The sequence below is a fragment of the Dermacentor albipictus genome, chromosome 1, assembly GCF_038994185.2.
Source record: "Dermacentor albipictus isolate Rhodes 1998 colony chromosome 1, USDA_Dalb.pri_finalv2, whole genome shotgun sequence".
Lineage (NCBI taxonomy): Eukaryota > Metazoa > Arthropoda > Arachnida > Ixodida > Ixodidae > Dermacentor > Dermacentor albipictus.
Genome location: NC_091821.1, coordinates 76,280,344 through 76,301,759, shown reverse-complemented (window position 1 = coordinate 76,301,759; position 21,416 = coordinate 76,280,344). Strand labels below are relative to the sequence as shown.

Here is a 21,416-nt window from a genome sequence, read left to right as displayed (position 1 = left end):
CTGCGAATTCTACGAGCATCTCCCCCCCAGTGTTCCTAGAATCAATGCCGTAGTTGCCAATTGCTTGTTCACCAGCCTGCTTTTTCCCCACTTTAGGATTGCAGTCGCCCATTACTATAGTATACTGAGTTTGCACTTTTCTCATCGCTAATTCAACATCTTCATAAAACTGATCTATTTCCTCATCATCGTGACTGGATGTTGGAGTGTAGGTTTGTACTACCTTTAATCTATACCTCTTATAAATTTGATTACGACTACTGCTACCCTCTCATTAATGCTAAAAAATTCATCAATGTTGCCCGCTATGTGCTTGTGGATTAGGAATCCTATATTGCTTCTTATCTGGGAGACCTCTATAGCAGAGGACATGGCCATTAGTGAGCACTGTATAAGCCTCACCAGTTTTTTTAATCTCACTGAGGCCAAACAATGCCTGGTAGGTCCTCAAAGAGTCCTGCTAAGCTAGCCTCACTCGACAGAGTTTGGCTGTTAAAGGTTGACAGGGTCAGTTTCCATTGGCGTGTGCCATTGGCATGGAGTGTGCCAAATGTCGATGCATGCTTATGGAATGTGCTGGAAGTAAAATATGAAATAAAACTTGCACATTTCTATCTGTTTGAGCATTCAATTTATTTAAAAGACCCCAGGCCACCCTTGAGCATGGTGTGTAAAGACATTAAACAAGTCATGTAGAAGCATGATCATGAACATTCAGACTAGAACTAGATTTATATTCATTATAGTAAAACAAATTAGAGTGCTAGAAGCACACCCTCGTACACCCACACACACGATGACTTCAAATAGACCCCCCAGACTCCTGTGTCTGGGGAGGTCTTTAATTTGTTTTACAATAATCAGTTACCAACTAGCCCAACAGCAAGTTCTGATATTTTTTAAATTTAGAACTATGCATTGTGTAGAGCTTGTGATTGAAATTCGAAGCCAAGCTCATACAACCTTTTGCAAGCAGCATATGTGCTGTATTCCAAACATATCGCATCACAAACTGGGCCGAGAACACTTTCAATGGGCGAGAGGAAGTGGGCACAGCTGGCATGAAAACAAAAAATCTGAGGACACCTAAGCACTTCTTAGGATCGATGTTGTTAATATGGAAGCATTAATGCTGAGGAGTCCTTCGAGTTATGAGCTCGCGGGCAAACGAGTCCATCGAGACGCTTGGTGCATTTTGATGGCCTTACTGAGGTGCAGTTAGAACGCAGGTGAGAGCTTGCAGTGACAAGGAATGTGCAAATAACACAGGCTTGCGAGAGCGATTTGTGTCACGGCGATGCAGTCTCCCCTCATGCAACATCTGAGGCACTTTTGCGGCAGCAGCTGTGCCCTTTCACCCGCTCTGCTCCATCGAGGCGCGCTCATGCCATGGCGTCACAGCCAATGGGAATTTAGGTGCTGTTTCGCTGCATGCTGGTTTCTTCACTCAATGAGCCATTTGATGCTTACACATGAGAATCGGAGAAAATAAAATGTGCAGACCACATATAACACTCGCAGCATGTCAGGATGGGTGGTACATCACTAAGGACCTCTTTCCATCAAGGTATTCCGTCTTTAGTATCTGATCGGAAACTGTATCTCAAAGGGACCCTACAACATTATTGAGCGTGGTAAATTAACTGTCTTAGTGGCTAGACAGTGCTATCATGAACACCTGAATCTGTATGTATTTCTGTGCTGACAGCAGGAAGCATACAGTTTTGTCCTAAAGACCACTTGCACTTTCCTTTCGCTTCCAAAAATCTGAGCTCTTTCTCATGCTGAGGGGTTCTTCGAGTTATGAGCTCGTGGGCAAACGAGTGCATCGAGACGCTTGGTGCATTTTGATGGCACCAAGCTTCTTATCTGGGAGACCTCTATAGCGGAGGACATGGCCATTATTCAGCAATGTGTAAGCCTCACCAGTTCTTCTAATCTCACTAAGGCTGATGATATCCCAAACTATGTCTGATAGTTCCTGAAAGAGTCCTGCTAAGCTAGCCTCACTCGACAGAGTTCGGCTGTTAAAGGTTGACAGGGTCAGTTTCCATTGGCATGTGCCATTGGCATGGAGTGTGCCAAATGTCGATGCAAAAAAGTGCCCTATTCACTTTTTTCTCGGAGGTCATTAGTTGTCGTAACTGAGGAATACCTCTGGCCAAAGTACAAGTGACAGGTGTGTGCGAATATTTGAAACGTTCAAGCAACAAATTAAACATTGTCCTATTTGATTTGATAGACAGTCGCTGTTCACAAATTTGAATATTTTTTCAAATTGGCTTGAAAAGCTTTGTGCTGTCACTGTAAACATGGAACTGAAACAAAATGTGACAAGTTTCATTGCAGCATAGTGGTCATAATAAAACGTTTTGTCCCTTGAGGAGACAGACTTTACTGGCTGAACCACAACGATTCACTCAAATTTTGCTCAGTAATGGCATCCGGCAGCAGGTGTTCTTGCGTAATATTTATGGATGCTACACCTGTGTGTCCTCTTTGGATTAAAGGGTCCCTGAAATGGTTTAGACAAATTTTATAGATGTGTAGGCTAGAGCTACAGTAATACATTAGCACCACAATTGAAGTGAAGCGCCTACAGATGATTACAAGTTATCATCTTCCCTAGCCATGTTTTTTCTCCTCGGGTTGGTTCGGTTCACCTGCAGCACCTGAACCAGTTCACAAGGTGCTGCACCCTGCCATTCATTTTAGTGGTGCAGCAATGGCGCCCTCTGAACCACGCTGTTGGTTTCAAAAGTTGCAGTACTGGCTCATGATTTTGCTGCACCTTTTCTACTATCGGTGCTGAATTGCTACAATCGTACAGGTGCGAAACAGCAGCGCAGCAGACGACGCATCACACGGCCGCAAGCATAGTTAACCCTGATTACGTGCGTCTGCCGTGTCTACGCAAGTGCGGGTGTACTGACACCTCAGAAGCAAATCATTACAGCAGTTCAGGACCTCTCAAACTTACGCACTCGTGAACATGGTCAGACAAAACATAACGCCTGCACCGTGTCTGTGCCTTGCCATTCGTTTCAAGTGTCGCGCTGTTGTGAACCGCTGTGAACTGGTTCAGAGTGGTGCAGGCAACTGGACCACTTGTTTGACGAGGGATCGAGGCTAAGCTGCGCCTTCACTGGCTCTGCGTCATGATGTGACGTCATGACGTCTGCTTCCGGTGGTTGTCTTGGAGCCAGCGCACGAAAGGTCTCCAACCTCTCCAGTAGCTGCCTGGCCATTGATCTGCTGCGAGAGCTATGTAAGCAGCATGCACTCTGTCACTGACACTCTGTCGCAGCGCCCAGTGTGTTCGGTATTCGGTAACCACAGGCGAGCTGGGCGTTTTGACGGATGGGAGGAGACGTAAACTAAAGCCCCTCCATACTACGTTTTAACAAGCTTTTCATTGATAATCAGTGTTTTATGTATGATTCATCAACTGACAGTGTTAAGCAAGTTAAAAGTAGTGTTCCAGATCACGCAAGCGCACCTGACAATCTGCGTCATCATCCTGCTACATAGCAATGCGCAAAGCGCAATAGCGTATCTTTAACACCACAAGTCTCCGTGCTTGTTGCAAACGCTCGAAGTGTGTTTCGTAAACGCGTGGAACTAGAATCGCTCATCAATAGCTGTAATGCTGGTATCATTTCATTAACAGAAACGTGGCTACAACCCCATGTGCAAGATTGTGAAATCTTTGACTTGTCTCGATTTCACACTTTCCGTTGCGATCGCACTAATCGCAAAGGCGGAGGCATACTACTCGCTATTTCAACATCCCTGCAAGGTCATCAAGTCCACTTATACTGTAACCTGGAAGTTGTGTGCGCGTGCGTCGATATCGGTTACCGTAAAATTACGATTGTTGTCTGCTACCGCTCTCCATCCTACCCATCCACTTTCACCACTGAGCTTCACGATGTGCTTAACACCCTTACTTTGCGGCATCCTTCGAACCCCATCATATTATTGGGGGATTTCAATTTCGCCAACATATGCTGGACTACTGAACCTCCGCACTGTTATCCATTTTCTTCGCAAAGTAACGACTTTCTTGATCTCTGCTCTTTGTTTTCCCTAACACAATTAGTATTAGAACCAATGAGGATCTCTGAAAGCGCCGCTAACCTCCTTGACTTAATATTATGCTCTCATCCTGACATAGTTACCAATGTTTCATGCTTACCGGGCTTAAGCGATCACCTGGGTCTTTCTTTCAACATATTATCTCCTGTGATAAAACCAATTGTTGAAAAAAAAAATAATTTACCACTACGATAGGGCAAACTTTGACGATATTAATATTCACCTAGCTAATTTTCTTGATCCTTTCCTAAGCCAATTTGATGATCGCACGGTTGATGAGAACTGGACCGTTTTCATAAATAAGATACATGAGCTCACCGACAAGTTTATTCCATCAAGTGTAATATCCTGCAATGTTAAGAAACCCTGGTTCAATTCCAAGTTAAAAAGGCTTTCAAACCGAAAAAAACGACTGTATCGAATAGCCAATAAAAGTTCACTGGCATCGAAATGGGACGCTTATAAGGAGGCAAACAGTACTTACACAGAAGCCATTAAACTTGCCAAAAAGACATTCCAAGTACACACTTTGCCCACAATGCTTGCTAATGACCCTAAAAGGTTTTGGCGTGTTATTAACCCTTCCAAAGATAATTCAATCACGTTGATTGATTCCAACGGTTCACCGGTACCCGAAGATGTATGTCCCCATATCCTTAACTCTGTGTTCTGTAACAACTTTATCGTATGTAGTAACCCTGTGCTTCCAACGCTCGAGACTTGCAATTACCCACCTATGGACTTTATTATCATTGAACCTCTTGGGGTCGAAAATGTAATTAAAGGTCTTAAGTTGTCATCAAGTCCTGGTGCTGATTTGGTTAACGCGAAATTCCTGAAAAATACTGTTGTTTATTCATCTGTTCTGCTTTCGAAAATTTTTCAGCAATCCTTAGATACCCATCGGCTACCTACAGATTGGAAGGTCGGGAAGGTGGTCCCACTTCATAAGTCCGGTAGCAAACATTCGCCACTCAACTACCGCCCCATTTCCCTCACAAGCATTCCTTGCAACGTTCTTGAACATATTCTGTACTCACATTTAGCTAAGCACTTACACAATAATTCATTTTTTACAAAAGCACAACATGGTTTCCGAAAAAACTTGTCATGTGAAACCCAACTTCTTTCTTTTACTCACAGCCTTCATCTTATTCTCGACAAAGGTTCTTTCGCAGACTGTGTTTTCTTTGATTTCGCCAAGGCCTTCGACAAAGTGTGCCATAAATTACTTCTTTTTAAACTTAGTAAACTTAATCTTGATCCTCACCTGTTTGCATGGCTTGAACATTTTCTCTTTAATCGGTCACAGTATGTTGTGGTTGAAAATCATATGTCCTCATCTAATCCTGTAGACTCTGGTGTGCCCCAAGGATCTGTTATAGGCCCTCTTCTTTTTTTAATTTACATTAACGACTTTCCCAATGACGTTTGTTCTAACATTTACCTTTTCGCAGACGACTGTGTTATCCTCCGTGAAATCTCGGACAAATCTGATAACAAATTCTTACAAGACGATATAAACGCTATCTCTAGCTGGTGTGACGTATGGTTAATGCAACTTAACGTAAGTGAATGTAAATGTATGCATGTAACTCGCAGCCATATTCCTCCACCGAACTATTACCTTAATGATACTCCCCTGGAGGTCGTAACCTCGTATATATACCTAGGCGTCCACATAACCTCATCACTTTCCTGGTCGTTGCACATCGATAACGTAATTAACAATACTAATCGCATGCTAGGTTATCTTCGCCGAAACTTTTCTTCTGCTCCTACATCATTAAAATTAATTCTATACAAAACACTTATTAGGAGTAAAATGGAGTACGCTTCATCCATCTGGGACCCGCACCTCGAAACCCTTACTCAATCACTCGAACTAATCCAAAACAATGCCGTACATTTCATTCATAGCAACTACAGCCGTACATCAAGCGTAACTGCCATGAAAAACTCTTTGCTGCTTGCTCCTCTCTCAGCCCTGCGTAAGTGCTTTCGCCTTGCTTTATTTCATAAACTATATTTCCACAATTCGTACCTACGCGATAATCTAATATCACCTCCTACCTACATTTCCTCGCGCATCGACCATAGCCACAAGGTTGGAATCATTCAGTGCCGCACCAGAACCTGTAACGAATCATTCATTCCTAGGACCTCTCAGGAATGGAACCACCTTCCCGGCGCAGATGTCGCAATCAAGGACAACTCAAAGTTTCGTTCGGCATTATCAGACATCATTACTCCCGGATGCAATTAACTAACCACATTTGTTGTTTATTGCTGCTTTGTTTATTTATTTGTGTATATTTTTTTTACCCACTCCCCTCTGTAATACTTCGGTCTTGAGGGTACAATAAAATAAAATAAAATAAATAAACTACTACAGCTGTGATGAAGAGGCTTTAGCGTAAACCTGAGCAGTCTGCACGGTGCAGCCACCTAGCTGTTGGCATAGAGCTTAACCAGCCAAACACAGAGCTAATATTACTGTAACCAAGTGTAAAACATTTTAAACGTTTAAAAAGGCAACGTGTTCACGATTACGCTTCTGCCGAAAATTTACACTAGCAGCTAAGTAGAATACACTTGAAGCCCTATTTGCTTGAACTCTGTGCCCCCCAGGTGGCACACCGTGCAGGCCGTTCAGGTTTGCGCCTCCGCTCATCCGGCAAAGCGCCCAGTCCGTTTGGGCTTGCGTTTAACCGAATACCGTACACGGTAAAACTCTGTTGTAGTAGTAATCCCCCAGCTTGAAGTGACGGTCGCAAACGCGTAGATGCTGGCGCCGATCGGATACCGACAGCCCAATGCGCTGCAATCACTCATGTTGCCTCATGCAGTCACTCATGCTCGCATGTTGCCTTGCAGATGGGCGTAGCTTGACAGTTCACCGATCGCTAGATTTACAGCCCACAGCGTAACAAGGCCGATCCACGGTGCTCGCGAAAAGAAAGCTCGAGACCAACACTATATAACCGCACAGTTCGCGAACGTCCGTGTTATATACAAAAGCAGACGACACTTGCTGTCACTGCTGTGTGCCGGAAGTGCTTCAGTGTAAGGATAAATTGTCGCTATTTATTGCCTTTCTGTTACCCTTTCTACAGCGAAGCTGTATATGGCTAGCCAATTCGTTCGTCCGTCCGTCTGTAGCCTGTACAGTCGCGATAAGTTCGGAGGTGATCGCGCGAGCATCGACCGGCGGGCCTTCCAAGCAGCATAGCGGCCGATTTCGGAACTGCGAAGATAAAAATTGCGCTGCCTTCTTCCCCTTTTATGCTCTTCCAAGCTGCAACCGTCACCCCCAAGACTAACTCGCCACATTTTTGTGTTTGTTTCCCTCCCATGGTAATGATATGTGTGCGTCGCTGCCTCGTGCATATCTTGGCTAACAATGACGCCTCTGTGCAAAAGCTGATAAGGCAATCGAAATGAATTCACAGGTTATCTCGTGAAGGGTGACGAATCTTTAGGACAGCATCGTTGTGTGGCTCATTTTTACCACACAAAACAGAATTACGATACCTTCTCTTGCCCTTCGGATGTTCGATGAAGCACTGTTATCCTATCACCAATATATTTTTTGTCTTGGCTTCGCTTTATCTTTATTGTATGTATGTATATGTATATATATATATATATATATATATATATATATATATATATATATATATATATATATATATATATATATATATATATATATATATATATATATATATATATATATGTGTGTGTGTGTGTGTGTGTGTGTGTTTTGCTTTTCCATGTCGTTACTGGTATGGCTAGGCCGCGTTTTCCTGCCCTCACAGCTTTTGATAACACTACTGTCTTCTAAAGCCCGCACGTGACGGACCGGTGATTTTCAGAAGAAAAAAAAAACACCAAGAAGCGTTACTGCGCAGCTTCTGGTGGACATTGCGGAATTATCAGTCTCATTTCGTGACATAAATGCCGTTTCTTTTGGTCGCGCTCAAAGATGCCACGGCGGTTAACGGTTGACGAAAGGAGGGAGATAATCGGTCTGCATCAGGCCGTCCAGAAAAACCTATAACTCGCATCTTGAAAGCTTATTTCAGAGAGAACCGTGTAGCGGATGCCCCTCACGCCCGCAGGCCCAGGAAAACGACTAAAGACGAAGACCACCTTCTCTTAGCTGCAGTCGTCCAACACTCAAAAAAAAAAAAATTGTCGAGCAGTTTGATGTTGACGTCAGTTTGCCCACTATATCTGAAGGCGACTTCATGAGCCTGGACTGAAGAGTCTGGTCGCCGCAAGAAAGCCCGTTCTTACGGCAGCTGACATTCAGAAACGGTTACAATTCGCTAAGCGTCACAGAAACTGAAGAACCCACCAAAGGCAGCAAGTGATATTCAGGGGCGAGTCCATGGGCGCGTTCTCCACTTGTTGGAATCCGCGCCTTCGCGTCTGGGGGGTCGCCGGTTCCCGGTAAGACAGGCATGCGCATGCTGTTAGAGCATTTTAAAATTTACTTCTATTTCTTTCCGGCAGTTACGACGAGAACAACGTCCGGAACTTCGCTGCCAGCGTACGTGTCATTGTAAATGTGTGGGGTGCGATGCAGGTCTTGGACCGCTGTACCGCATTCCAGGGAGGCTGACAGCATAAGCCTACAAATAAATTTGTGACACCATTCTCCTTCCGTATGCAATTAATGGACCTTTTTACAGATGGCTGCTTTTATTTTCAGCATGATGGGTGCCCCGCACACATCTGTTGTACAGGAGTACCTGAACAGCAGTATCATCGCACAGCTGGAGTGGCCACCACGGAGACCGCACTTCATCATAATTGAAAATATTTGAGAGAGAGAGAGAGAGAGAATAAACATTTTTCATTATGAAAACTAATCTGGCTCGCGTACATCTGGAAACTCAAAATCCTGAAACGTTGTGGCAAGCAGTGGAAGCAGAATGGAATCGAATTCGTGAAGACCCGTTAATTGCAGAGTCACTCTACGCATCATTGCCCAGAAGAATTGAAAAGCTGCAAAGGACCCTATCAAATACTGAAGGCATGTCGACACATTTCTGAAGTGGGCAGTATCAGCAGACCTTAGGTTCCACGTACGGGCAAGTGCAAAGTGCTGTTAACTGTTTTTGCAATGAATGAAATATTCGCATGTTATGCCTTATTTCTTGCGACTCTTTAAAGCAACTTTTTCGACTGCAAGCAAATAGTAGAAACGAACGGCAATGTTAAACAGTGAAACAGTTGATAGTACTATAATAGCGCAGTTGCAACAAAAGGAAGACGCAGTGGATGTAACCATCGTTTTCGTGGACATCTGAACCGGGTCGTGGGGCAAGGGGTGGCTAAGGGAGTGAAGAAAAGCACGGAGAAATTGCGTAGTGGCGGGTACCGGAACAGTTATGGGGGCACTGACACTGCTTTTGTGCTGTTAATGGGAAAATGTTGATTGTACATGGCATAGATCAGTAATTGATATTTAATCAATTGACTCAAGCAATCCCAATTATGAGTATTCAGTAACACTCATCCCCTCCCCCCGTCCCCCCATTTGCACCACTCTGGTACCCATTAACTAGAGTGGCAGAGACCGTAATTCACTACATTGGTTTTCCTCCATTCACTCTTTTGCTAAATGCGCGTGTGCAGTTAGGACCCTACCTGAGAAGAGGATAGAGAAAGCCCCTTTCCATTCCTGTGACCGACTACCTTAGGCGGCTTTCAGTGCCGCTTTTTTCTGCATGCTGCCGCCGTCGCCGCATTTTTCTGCCGATCACAGAGATACAAATTTCTCGTTAATTTCGAATACCTAGGAAGGTTTAACATATGCTGACCGCATCCAGCTAACAGACGCGGTAGTGTGCTGTGCAAAGGAAACATGTGAACTTTGACACCATCTTTACTGAGGAGAGTGCACATGCCTGCTCTTTGTGGAAGTGCTTGAAGGCACTGAAACGATAACCTTCCAACTGATTGCGGCCACTCGCACAGTAGCAGATGTACGACACGTGCGTGTCACCGCTGGCTGTTTTTTGGGGCGTAAAAAAATAACGAAAAGCTGCGAGTTGCTAGGCGGGAGTGACAGCTGCTCAGGAAACAGCAATAGAGAGAGAGGGAAGCTATCTGATGTTTCCCTCTCGACTGACGGCGATGATGTAACGTGGGGCTGCTCCTACTTTCGGTCGCCGCTCGAAAGATCACCTTCACATTGATCGCGACTGTACATAGGTGTTCTGTGACTGATCGCCGGAAACTCCGGCGCAACCCCATGCGCATGCGCGAAAAAAAATAAAGAGAGGCGCGTGATTCGCTGCGCCGGTAGTGACGCCGTCGCTCGGCGTCGCAGCCGAGCCACAGCCGAACGCGCGCGCAGCAGTTTCTCTCAGGCTCCGAAATGGGTAGGCCACGCGTCATACGTAGTCCTCAGGAGCAGGCAGCTTTCGATCACCAACGCCGCGAGCAGAACCGGCAACGAGCTCGTCTACGCCGTGCCGATGCTGCAGCCCGAGCACAAGAACAGGTTCGTGCAGCCGAGCGCAAGCAGCAACTGCGTACCGGGGATCCGGCAACCTACCAAGCCGTCGTTTAATGAACCGTCCGGATTAACCCAGTGATAAAACACCGGGGCCGCACGTTTCAGCTTCGCTGGTTAACCATCTGTACGGAGTGCTTGGAGGGTGATTTTTAATTGAAAGAAATTAACTAACATTGCAACTATTACGAACATTTGTTCACTGTAAAATTGAAAAAGCCATCGATGACGCGACTTGTATAGTCAATCGGATAGCTCACCCAAGTGATGTCAATTGGGCTAAATGTCAATTGGGAGGGGGTGGCTGAAACTCAGGCGAGCGGCGCTGCCGCAATCAGTATAGCGATGCACATTTTTAAATATTAAATGTGTCACATAATTGTCAATGTGTCTCATAAGACCCACCGGCTTGACTGGGCGTAAATGGTAAAATATGCTCCGGTAACCAGCAGCACGAGCTCATGTATCAGATGTGTAGTGCCGCAGAATTGTCGGCTGCAGCTTTATCAACATCCTACGTAATGATTGCACGAATGTGCGGGCTGAAAGATTTAATTCGCCAAGTGGTTGCTAAACTACTCGTCTAAGCGGAACGTTTCATGTGCGGTGCGCTTGTGCGGTGCACTCATCACACCATGATTTGTGTGTCTTCAGTAAGTAAACAGTGTTCCATTTATGAGTTTTGTATCGTTCGTATTGGTTTTGTATAAGTTTCGCGGTGTTGAATAAAAACACTGTCTCCTAGTCATAGTTAACTGTCTCTTTGTCATTTTGTTGTTCTCATGGTGGCGTCTTACAGCGCAGGGTATTGAGCCCTAGTCTGTAACCTAACTATGGATGGCCTTGCTGAAATATTACCCAAGACAGTTCACCTATCAATGTATACGCTGATGATATTTGTCTTTGGTCTTTTGCGGTGACTCGTCTTCAAGTGCGCGCAAGAATTCAGCGGGCAGCCTCCCGAACTATAAATAGTTCATATCTCCGCAAACAAGGCTTAGTGTCTGCATCGAAAAATGCGCGTTAATCGCGTTTACGCGCATACCCATGGCACCGTACCCTGTTTCTCTCAATGGCCAGGGTATCAAATACCAGAAGTCTCACCGCTTCTTAGGTGTGATTATTGACAGGGACGTTTCATGGAGCCCCCACAGCATCTACCTGAAGCGGAGACTAATTTCGATTGTATATAATAAGGTTTGCCGGTATTGGCGAACACATGTAAAACAAACATTCGTACCCTCGAAAGTTTGCAAGGCCAGGCTCTACGGACATGTCTTGGACAACCACGATGCGCCTCGACTCACGCAACAATCATGATTGCTAGAGAGTACTTGGTTCCAACATTAATACCGATTGACAACCTTAGAGCACACGTTCGACATCTTTGTCGCGTACCCAGTCACTATATTGCCGCTTTACCAGCACAAAGACCTCAAGTTACATTTTCCGAACTTGTTGCGACACATCAAGGCTACCTTCCGTCGGACTTTACACCAGCAGCAAGACTACTGTTGCCTCTCTGATGCCTACGACAGCAACAAGTACGCCTCACGATTCTGGGAATTGCGAATAAGACCCATCACACAACAGTGGCCCTACGTCATTTCACACTGTCATTATTGAATGAGGCATATCATGCCAAGAGAGGCATGATTTAGTTAAGAATCATTCGGACTGTGCGGGTAAGACAGCGATAGAGACGGACGAGCTGTGTGCCGATGCACAGCGTGAGCTGGGAAATGCAGTAGAGGGCAGTTCGCAGGAGTGCGAGTTGCATAGCTCGAGTAAAGACTGCTGCATTGTTCCAGAGTCGACTGAGCTGTCCGCCAGTCGAGGCAAAGATTTGATTTAAATGAAAATCACCCAGACTGTGCGGGTAGGAGAGCGATCCGGGCCGACGAGATGTGTATACCGGCCAGCTTGAGGCGCGAGAAGGCGGCATGAAAGGGAGTTCAAAGAGAAAGTGCCGTAGAAAGAAGCGCGGTAAAGATCGGAATGCGGTGACTAATGTAGCGCACCCAAAGACGGCGACAGACGCAAAAAGCCAGGACGCGAGGAAAAGAAAGGTGCGGTCGTCGTTGACGACGTTGGCGCATCAAGCACGTTCGAGCCACCGGTCAAAAAGGGACCGAGAAGCATGTTCTGCGCGAACGCGGACAAAGGGCATGGGGCAGTTATGTTCCTCGTCGTTCCGTCGTTCTTTTCGGGGTGCAGCATGTAGTGCGAAGGAGCGCAAGGTGACAAGACGAGACGAGGTGATAGGGAGTCGGACGCGGTCAGTCGAGTTCATGATGAAAGCCTGGTGCCAGGACGCGAATTGGCAAGACACTGCAACGTCTTGGAGGAGCTGATAGGGTGTCGGTCCTTTTGTTGTTCCTGGGTAGCCAGAATAGGTTTCGAACCGCGACCACCTCGAGTACGGCTCAAAAGTATGAATCCGTGGTAAACGTTTGGAACGGGAGACCCAGACAGCTTCCGTGGAAGTGAAACGTGTGGTTTTGTTTTATTTTTGAGCATTTGAAATTTTTCGCGATTTGAGACGAGTTTCTTTCAACATGTAAGGTATGAGCTTTGTTTATGTTTTCGTTTCAGAAGCTCCGAGATTTGAAAGATGCGTTTTATGTAAACCTTTAGTTTCGCGAGGTGTTAATTAATGAGTAGATTGTTTTTTTTTCTTACGAGTAAACTGAAGCGTCCAGGTTATCGATGAGAGAGCTGTGGTAGCGCGCGTATGTATTAGTTAACCTTCTTTATTTTTATAAGTGTTTTCGTAGCTTCTAAGGTTAAGTGCGTAGGTTTTCAGTAAGTGCATAATTTGCACTGAGAAGCGTTCTTAGTTCCATTAGCGCGTGTCCTGTGCGGACGGAAGGAAGCAGAATGTTTGTGACTCGGTCGCTCGTGTGTTGAGGGCGGCCACGTTCTGACTTCTCTATAAGCGTGCGTGGAACTTTTTATTAGGAGACGCATTTTTAAGGGTTCTGCGGAGTGCGTAAGTTACGCAAGTTTAGTTGTTCGTTTAAGACACGTGTCCTGCATGGACTAGAGGAAGAAACGTGAGTAAGCGTGATGAAACGTTTGCGTACGACGCAAGTACGCGTTCTGAATAAGGACCACAAAGCTAGCGCGATTGTGATTACGTACCTGTGGAGTTGACCAGACTGTTCAGTGGCACTAGTAAGTGCGATAAGTACGCCACTGCTATAGGGTAAGAACAGGCTGTTCGTTAAGTTAGGCTGCTTAAGTTATGTTCGGGTATTGGTGGTTGGCAGCCTTCGGCTGAGTTCTGCGTAAACCTTTGCCCTTGTGTAACGTGACTGTCAGGTCTGGTTAAATTGAGGGGGAACGTGAACGCTCGCTTTGGCGGCAAAAAAAATTTGGGGTCAAAATTTTGGGTTCTCAGTTGACCGGCTTACTTTGAAGTTTTGGTAGGAAGCCTGGTTGGTTAACAGCTGATTCCGGACGTTTGCACCTTAAGTGGTATTGTGTTGCCGGGATCGACTCTTCTGTGCCGGATGTTGTGAGATGGTTTAAGGCATTCCAAGTGCGCAGGGGTTGCAGAAAGCAAAGCCATATTCTTGCTCGCCAGCCATTCTCTTCCTGACCAGCGGTTATCAGCACTGGCCAGTCGAGAATTTCCGGGCCATGGAGGAGCTGTTACGATCGGCCTGCAGGGGTACTGACTTGCGAACCTTGCCCAGCCCGCTGCAGCTGTTTTGATCGTCCTGCGGAGGTAGCGACCTTCGAACCCTTCCCTGCCCACTGCGACGAGTCGCTTTGTAGAGGCAACAATGCGCCTCCTTCGGAGAACCGGCGACGGCAGCAAGGTTGACCGACCATGCACCTCCTTCGGAGAACCGGTGGCGCCAGCAGGGTTAGCCACGTTTGGCGGACCGAGTATTGTTAGTTGGTTCGCTGTCGCCTTCACGGTCTACTTGGAGCAAGAGAACTCCTGGAAAAGGGTGTTTTGCGGTGCGTTTTAATGGGCCCCAGAATTCGTCACAGTCTGCTGACCGACGTGACGGCTACCTGTGGGGTCAGCTCTGGAATCAAGAGACGCCTGTTTGAGTCAAGCGTATCAACCCCTGTCTACGAGGACCCGCTCACATCGGTGTGTTCTGTGAATCCAAAGTGCGGGTGTGAGTGTGTAAACCCTGCCCCTCAAAGGTGGGTCGACTACGCCTCCAACGACGACTTTGGACGGTCCGATTGGACGGAGGTTGAACGGCCGTTTTCCCTCACCTAGGGATCTGTAGGGAGGACAGAAGGTTTTTAAGCAGCCGTTTTTCGGCTGCTCGTCGTGCTCGTGTGCTGTATGCTTGGTGCTTCGTCTTTGGTGCTCCATTTGGGAGTCATGCTAGACTGTTGAAATGTACCTCCTGTCGTAATGTAAATATTGTAAATAAATCCCGTACTCCTAGTGAGAGCAAGTTCCTCCCTTCAACAACGTCTAAACCCTTACACTCTAGAATCTGTGAAGGAGTAGACGCTTACCTAGATCAACTCATCACAGGGAACCCTGATCATGAGAAGGAAATTCATAGAAGGATAAAAATAGGTTGGAGCGCATACGGCAGACATTGTCAGCTCCTGACTGGAAGCTTACCATTATCATTGAAAAGGAAGGTGTACAATCAGTGCATTTTACCGGTGCTGATATAGGGGCAGAGACTTGGATATTAACAAAGAAGCTTGAGAAGAAGTTAAGGACCGCGCAAAGAGCGATGGAACGAAGAATGCTAGGCATAACGTTAAGAGACATAAAGAAAGCGATTTGGATCAGAGAGCAAACGGGTATAGACGATATTCTAATTGACATTAAGAGAAAAAAATGCAGCTGCGCAGGCCATATGTAATGCGCAGGTTGGATGTTGGACCATTAGGGTCACAGACTGGTTGCCAAGAGAAGGGAAGCGCAGTCGAGGACGGCAGAAGACTAGGTGAGGTGGTGAAATTATGAAATTCGCGGGCGCTAGTTGGAGTCGGTTGGTGCAGGACAGGGGTAATTGGAGATCGTAGGGAGAGGCCTTTGTCCTGCAGTGGACATAAAAAGGCTGCTGCTGCTGCTGCTGCTGCTGCTGATGATGATGATTAAGGTGATGCGCTGTCTCGTCCGGTTTGCGACAAGCAATGCAGTTGCTTTCAATCAGCTTATTTGAGGGCGCTGCTTTATGGATGCGGGAGCGCAGTCTCGTGATATTTCTTATATTTCGTGAGGTTTGTTTGCCTGTCAGAAAAAATTGCACACAATTAGTGCGTCGCTGAAAATACAGCAGTTAGATGTCATTTGGGGTTGCCTGGGGGTGCCTACAGATGCCTCATTGAGCCTTTGATAATTAGGACAGTACTTCTCGAATGAGATAACTATTGCATTTGTCGAATTAAATTTCAGGGACGAAAGAATTACTGGCGCCTACTCCACTGTACTGGAAACAATATGTACCAAGTCTTTTTCGAGTAACGCAACTGCTCTTTGTTTAAGTCCTGGTGCATGATAGTTGGGGCACCCTGTATAATTCACTCAGTAACCGAAATGTCACTCGAAATCCGAATCAACAGCAATCATGCGCAGGAGCACTTATACTCGGACTGACAGAAAAAAGAAAGAGAGAGAGAGAGGGGCGGGGTTTGAAGTTTCGCCGGAAAGGCGAAGCAGTAGTAGTGATAACGAAGCATACGACAATTACACGAAGGAAGATTACACCACCGAGAGACGCCAGATTGTTGGTGGTGGGAAAGGACTCAGGCTGTGAAATTGAACTGTCTCCTACTATGAGGTCTTGCAAGTCCTCATATAAGAGCGTCACTTCAGTGAACAACTCTTCGAGGTCATACGTAGTTTTTTCAAGTGCAAGATATATATATATATATATATATATATATATATATATATATATATATATATATATATATATATATATATATATATATATATATATATATATATGGTTAGGAAATCTGGTCGGCCCCATCACCCCCCCCCCCCGGAATTATGAAAGCTTTCTGCCTATGTCTGTAGGATACCCATAAAACGTCATTGTTGTCACTGGGCTAGTGGTCAAGACTGTGGCCCGACCACCATTGACCACATTGTCAATGAATCAGGAACTGGAAGGTCCTTTCCTCTGTATACCTTGCTCCATGTAATGAGCGTCGGCAAAGCGAAATCCCAAGCAAAATTGGCCGAGGGCCGACCATCTGGCGGTGCTCGGCAGACCGTTGGGAGCCGATCATGTCGACATGAAGAGCTTGGACCGTAAAAAGGTCGACCTATTCTGCCGACCCCGTCGGCGCTGGCTCGGCCATGGATGCTGGCACGAATGCGTAGGGCTGCATAATGCCGAGCACGAAAGTTCTGGCTGGCCAGAGACGTCAGCTTCACGCTGGCACGACGCTACTGGCCGATCATGTAGGATATGCCGCCGCTTCCTAGCCGGTGCCTGAAAAGATGTCGACGCCTGCTGGCGCCGACTTCTGGTGCGCCTGAAGCGGGCGGTCGCGGGGGGAGGCAGTCGGGGAGCGAAAGAATAAAGACTGTCGCCTCAACTCTCTGTGGCAGGCGGGTCAGGCGGCATTCAAGGGGAAGGAACTGCATGAGGTGGGCTCGTAGATGGTGGCTGTTCGGGGGAGCTTTTGGCCGGAAGGAGCGTTCAGTGGCTGCTTGGTCGGCACAGCTTCACACGGTTTCACGGTTTCACAGGTTTTCCATTATCCGGCCGACCTCTCTACATTTTCCAATCATTAAAATACTTCTTCTATGACGCTGCGCTTCTTGTTCGCGAGAAACGGACACTTCCAGCCTGTGGATTTTCACCTCCTACGCACCTCCACATTTACACGTAAGTCGCACGTATTATTTACGCTACTAAGCTTATCTTTTGTAGCGTTAATTTGGAAGGAGAGCACGTAAGACTGCGTTTCTTTGTTTCCAGAGCGCGTCTGCTCTTTTCGATCTGTTGAAATCTACTTGTCGATAGCGCGGCCTAAATTCGATGCCTTGTGGTCTTTGTAACTGTACTTAATGTGCAAGAATTCGCATGCTAAAGCTTGTCATGCAAGCGAATTAAGAGACTGTGCGTGTATCACGATATGCATGGAGCATGGATGTGTGCATGCATGCAGTCCCCGTAGCGTACTATATATGCCGTGCGCACTATGTAAGTGTACGTTGCGGTCGTGGTGACCCGCGTAAGATAATTTGAAGAAATGCGAATTGTGCCCCGCTGCATGGCGTAAGACTTTTGCGACCCTTATTTTGAGGCTAAATAACGTGAGACTGCGTTTGCATGCGCGATGCGTATTTAGTGTTTGTCATGAAAAATCATGAATTTGTCAGAACCTGTGCTTAGAGTTATTGAGAGTCCACAAAGCTTCTGGTCCCATATTCAGCACCCAAACAATAGTTATACATGTCCAATCTGTGAAACTTACATAGTACGTGTTTGTATTTCAAATAGCAGAACGGGACCATAGCAGAATCAGTCCATTGTGGCCTGGCTGCACAGTTCTCAAGGGAATGGACTTATGCAATTCAAGAAAAGACATTTTCAAGTACCCATACAAGACTGTCATTCATTAATTCACATTTTATGTTTGGCACAACCACTAACCTATACTGTTACATCATTTGACACATTTGACAACAAAGTATTCTCATTTCTGTTGTGTTTGTATCTTAACAGTTCAATAAAATTCTACAAAAAAATGAACTATAGCGATAGTTTGTCTACAAATTAAGCTCTCGCCTTATGTCGCGCACTTTAAGACAAACGTGTGTATGAATTAAATAGCGAAATATGCAGGGTGTCTCTTCTTATGTCATTCTTTAAAATTCTTGTTGCAGATACCAGCATTCCGCTTCTTCATCTGGGTTACATTTTACAGGTGGACATTACTTTCTAAATTAGTTGTAGTGCATAAGTTGCTAATTGACAAAATCGTGCCAATTATCTTTTTACAGCGAAAGCTGTATATGACTAACTTCCATAGTTTTTTCGGCGTCCGGCAATAGAAAAAATCGTCATGTGGGCCGATCCTGGCGATAGTGCAGAAAGGGTCCAAGCTCAATAGCACATACCCCTGTGGGCTCGGGGACCTGTAACGCGCCCTTGAACCATTCTTGTCACACGTGGGACCCAAAGAGGTCCCAGGCACACGGGTAAGAACAAATGTTTTTGAAATATTTCCAGTGAGTTAGAAAGGATGATACCCCACCTGTGATCATGAACGGAGACTTCAACGTGGACATTTCTAAGCCAGAGAAGAAATGGTTCATGCAATACATGTTGGAAGAGTTTGGCTTGCAATGTTACTCTAACCCCATGATGCCTACCACGCATCGTCAGACGTGCATTGATTTGATTCTAGCCAAGAACCTCTCTAGGGTGGCAGTCGAACCACTGAGTGTATATCACAGTGATCATAAAGCAATCGTGACTACCCTGACAAAATAAAGAGTCTCAATCGAACATCAACCACGGTCTTTACTAAATCATCTATTCAAACACATCAACTCCCATCATCAGACACTTCAAACAAATGACAACCATGTCCACACCGTAAAGATGGAATGGCAGCGAAAGCTGACGGCAGTCAAAGCTGTCAAACCAAAAGCAAAGTGCTTTCGCTGCCATTCCATCTTCACAGAGTGGAATGGTTGTAAATTTTTAAATTAATATATTTAGTGTGCATGATACAATGGTGGAAATGAGTCCGTTAACATGCAGGACCTATTCAGTTGGAACCAACCAGTTTCAAGATATACGTCAATGTATACGGTAAAAATGCCTTTGTGTCAGCTATTTTCTTGCTGTGCTGCGAATATATGCAATGCGCGAGGGAAGTGACTTCGTATAGCTCGAAATTGGTGCTGGTTACAAAATTGGTTCCGATTGAATAGGTTCTGCACGTTGACGGCCTCTAATTCCGCCATTACAGCATATGCCCTAAAGCTATTAATTAAAAATATAGTTAGCACGATTTTTTCAATTAAATGTTTCTGCAGTTGCGACTTATCCAGAATGTAATGTCGACCACTTAAGGTAACCCTGTTGAAGAGGCGGAACATGCTGGCATCTGCGACTTAAAAATGACATAAGAGAAAAGCACCCGGTATACGTGACTCAAAAAAGAAAAAGAAGAAAACCTAAAAATGAATACCGGCAAAAGAACGCTGGCCACAAGCAAGCCGTGCTGTTGCTGTCGTGGGGAACCGGCGGTCATGACGTCGGCCCGGTGTCGTCTGCCGACCGCCTGCCGGTGGTCAATAAATGGGCTGGCCAGGTGCAACAACCAAGCTCGGCCCGACCCAGATGACTGAGATCGGGCCGTCTACTTTTTAACTGGCCATGGGCGTCGGCCCGATCTTGTGCCATGCGCTTTTTTTTTTTTTGGCTTGGGATGCTTCTAGTTTCAATATAAGCAGCGCGCAGGCAGCAGTTTTTGTCGTATGACTTTTCAGTGCAAGCTGCAGGGCTCAGTCAGCGGCCTTTCGACATGCAAAACATGGCAGGTCTTTGTGCATGAACTAGCGTGTTTGGGGTGTCTGTTTCGCGTACAACTTACCCGGCAGACATGCAGCGTAATTTGACATTAACTTTGTTGTGCGAACAGGCTGTGCCTGAAGGCACGCAGAAAGCCTGACCGTATGTATATCTATATGCGGTCGCACCAGCGGCACCTGGAGGAAGATTCGCCGACTTTCAGAACACGCTGGAGTGCATACGGGCGACGCCTGGCTACCTCAGCCCACGCCAGTCGCATGTTATTCAATCAGCAGGACTGTCGTGAATCGGCTAGCTGCGCCTAACGAGATGTGCAAGTCGTCCCGACTTGGCTCCGCACCATGCAAGGGACACCGTGGAGGAACTCACCGGCAATGCGCAGAGAAGCTACGAGGACTCGGGCCCTCGAACGGGATCTATTTCCACGATATTCAAAGTTGCGGACAGCGGCGTGACGATCGCGGTCTACGGGTGAGAAGCTCCCGGGAAGACCGCTCAGGCGTGGCGCATTGCCGAAGGAGGCTCACCCATTTCTCAGAAGGTCGCGGGACTGGCTCCTGACGTCCCGTAGCCATAGGTGCCGAAGGTCCGCGCGTCGAGCTAAACGCAGTCCTGCGACGCCGAGCGGGGGTGCCGATGTGAGGGCAAGAGGAGCCCATTCTTCTGGCATTGTTCTTCGTATGCGCGTAACATGAACCCGCGGGAAAGGGAGCTTACACGCACATCGCACGCGGGTCTGTTGGCTCCGCGACGGCGACGGCTCCATGGCGGCAGGGGTGAATGCGCCATTCACGTACCACCAAAGACGTCGACAGTACCGAGAGGCCCTTATAGCCTCCCGAGGGTTAGATTCATACGACGGACTTAATTCCGTCGACGCGCATGTATGACGTGGCTCAGCGCTGCTTAATCACGCCGCACATGCCCAAGGGGACATATTCTGGGACGATCGCTTTCGGCGATATCGCTTTCAGTGGGCGTTTATTGGCTGGTTGAGTAAAACCGGATGAGCTTCTTGACTTGAACACTGCTTCACGTTAGTATTGCCGAAAGTGATCGTCCGAGAATACGTTTCCAGGATGCCGCAGGCGAGCTGCTAACGGCGCGATTCGAACTCAGTCATGTCACGCTCATCTGCGGAGTGCATTTCAGTGATCGCGCCCATTGTGTGAATCCAAAGTACCGTCTGACGGAAAGGGGAGGTTGGGGAAGGTGAGCGTTACTATCCTCGGATCAAGGATGGAGTCAACAAATGTACGCTCGCGCACTGCAAGAGTCCGGGG

General features: G+C 46.5%; 1 protein-coding gene across 11 annotated transcripts in view; it reads right to left on the bottom strand.

Annotated features, from left to right (window-relative positions):
• The window catches only part of sws (patatin like phospholipase domain containing sws), a 281,522-nt gene extending 260,787 nt beyond the window's left edge, over positions 1–20,735 (bottom strand). For 5 of the 11 annotated variants that reach the window (XM_070522550.1, XM_070522552.1, XM_070522539.1 and 2 more), the window contains exon 1: positions 20,661–20,723. In XM_070522550.1, the coding sequence (XP_070378651.1) occupies positions 20,661–20,708 (48 nt within the window). In that variant the 5' untranslated portion in view covers positions 20,709–20,723. Of the gene's footprint in view, positions 1–20,660 lie in introns of all 11 variants that reach the window. The other 6 variants (XM_070522545.1, XM_070522543.1, XM_070522534.1 and 3 more) reach the window with 5 other exon arrangements.
• Between the last annotated feature and the right edge of the window lie 681 nt (positions 20,736–21,416).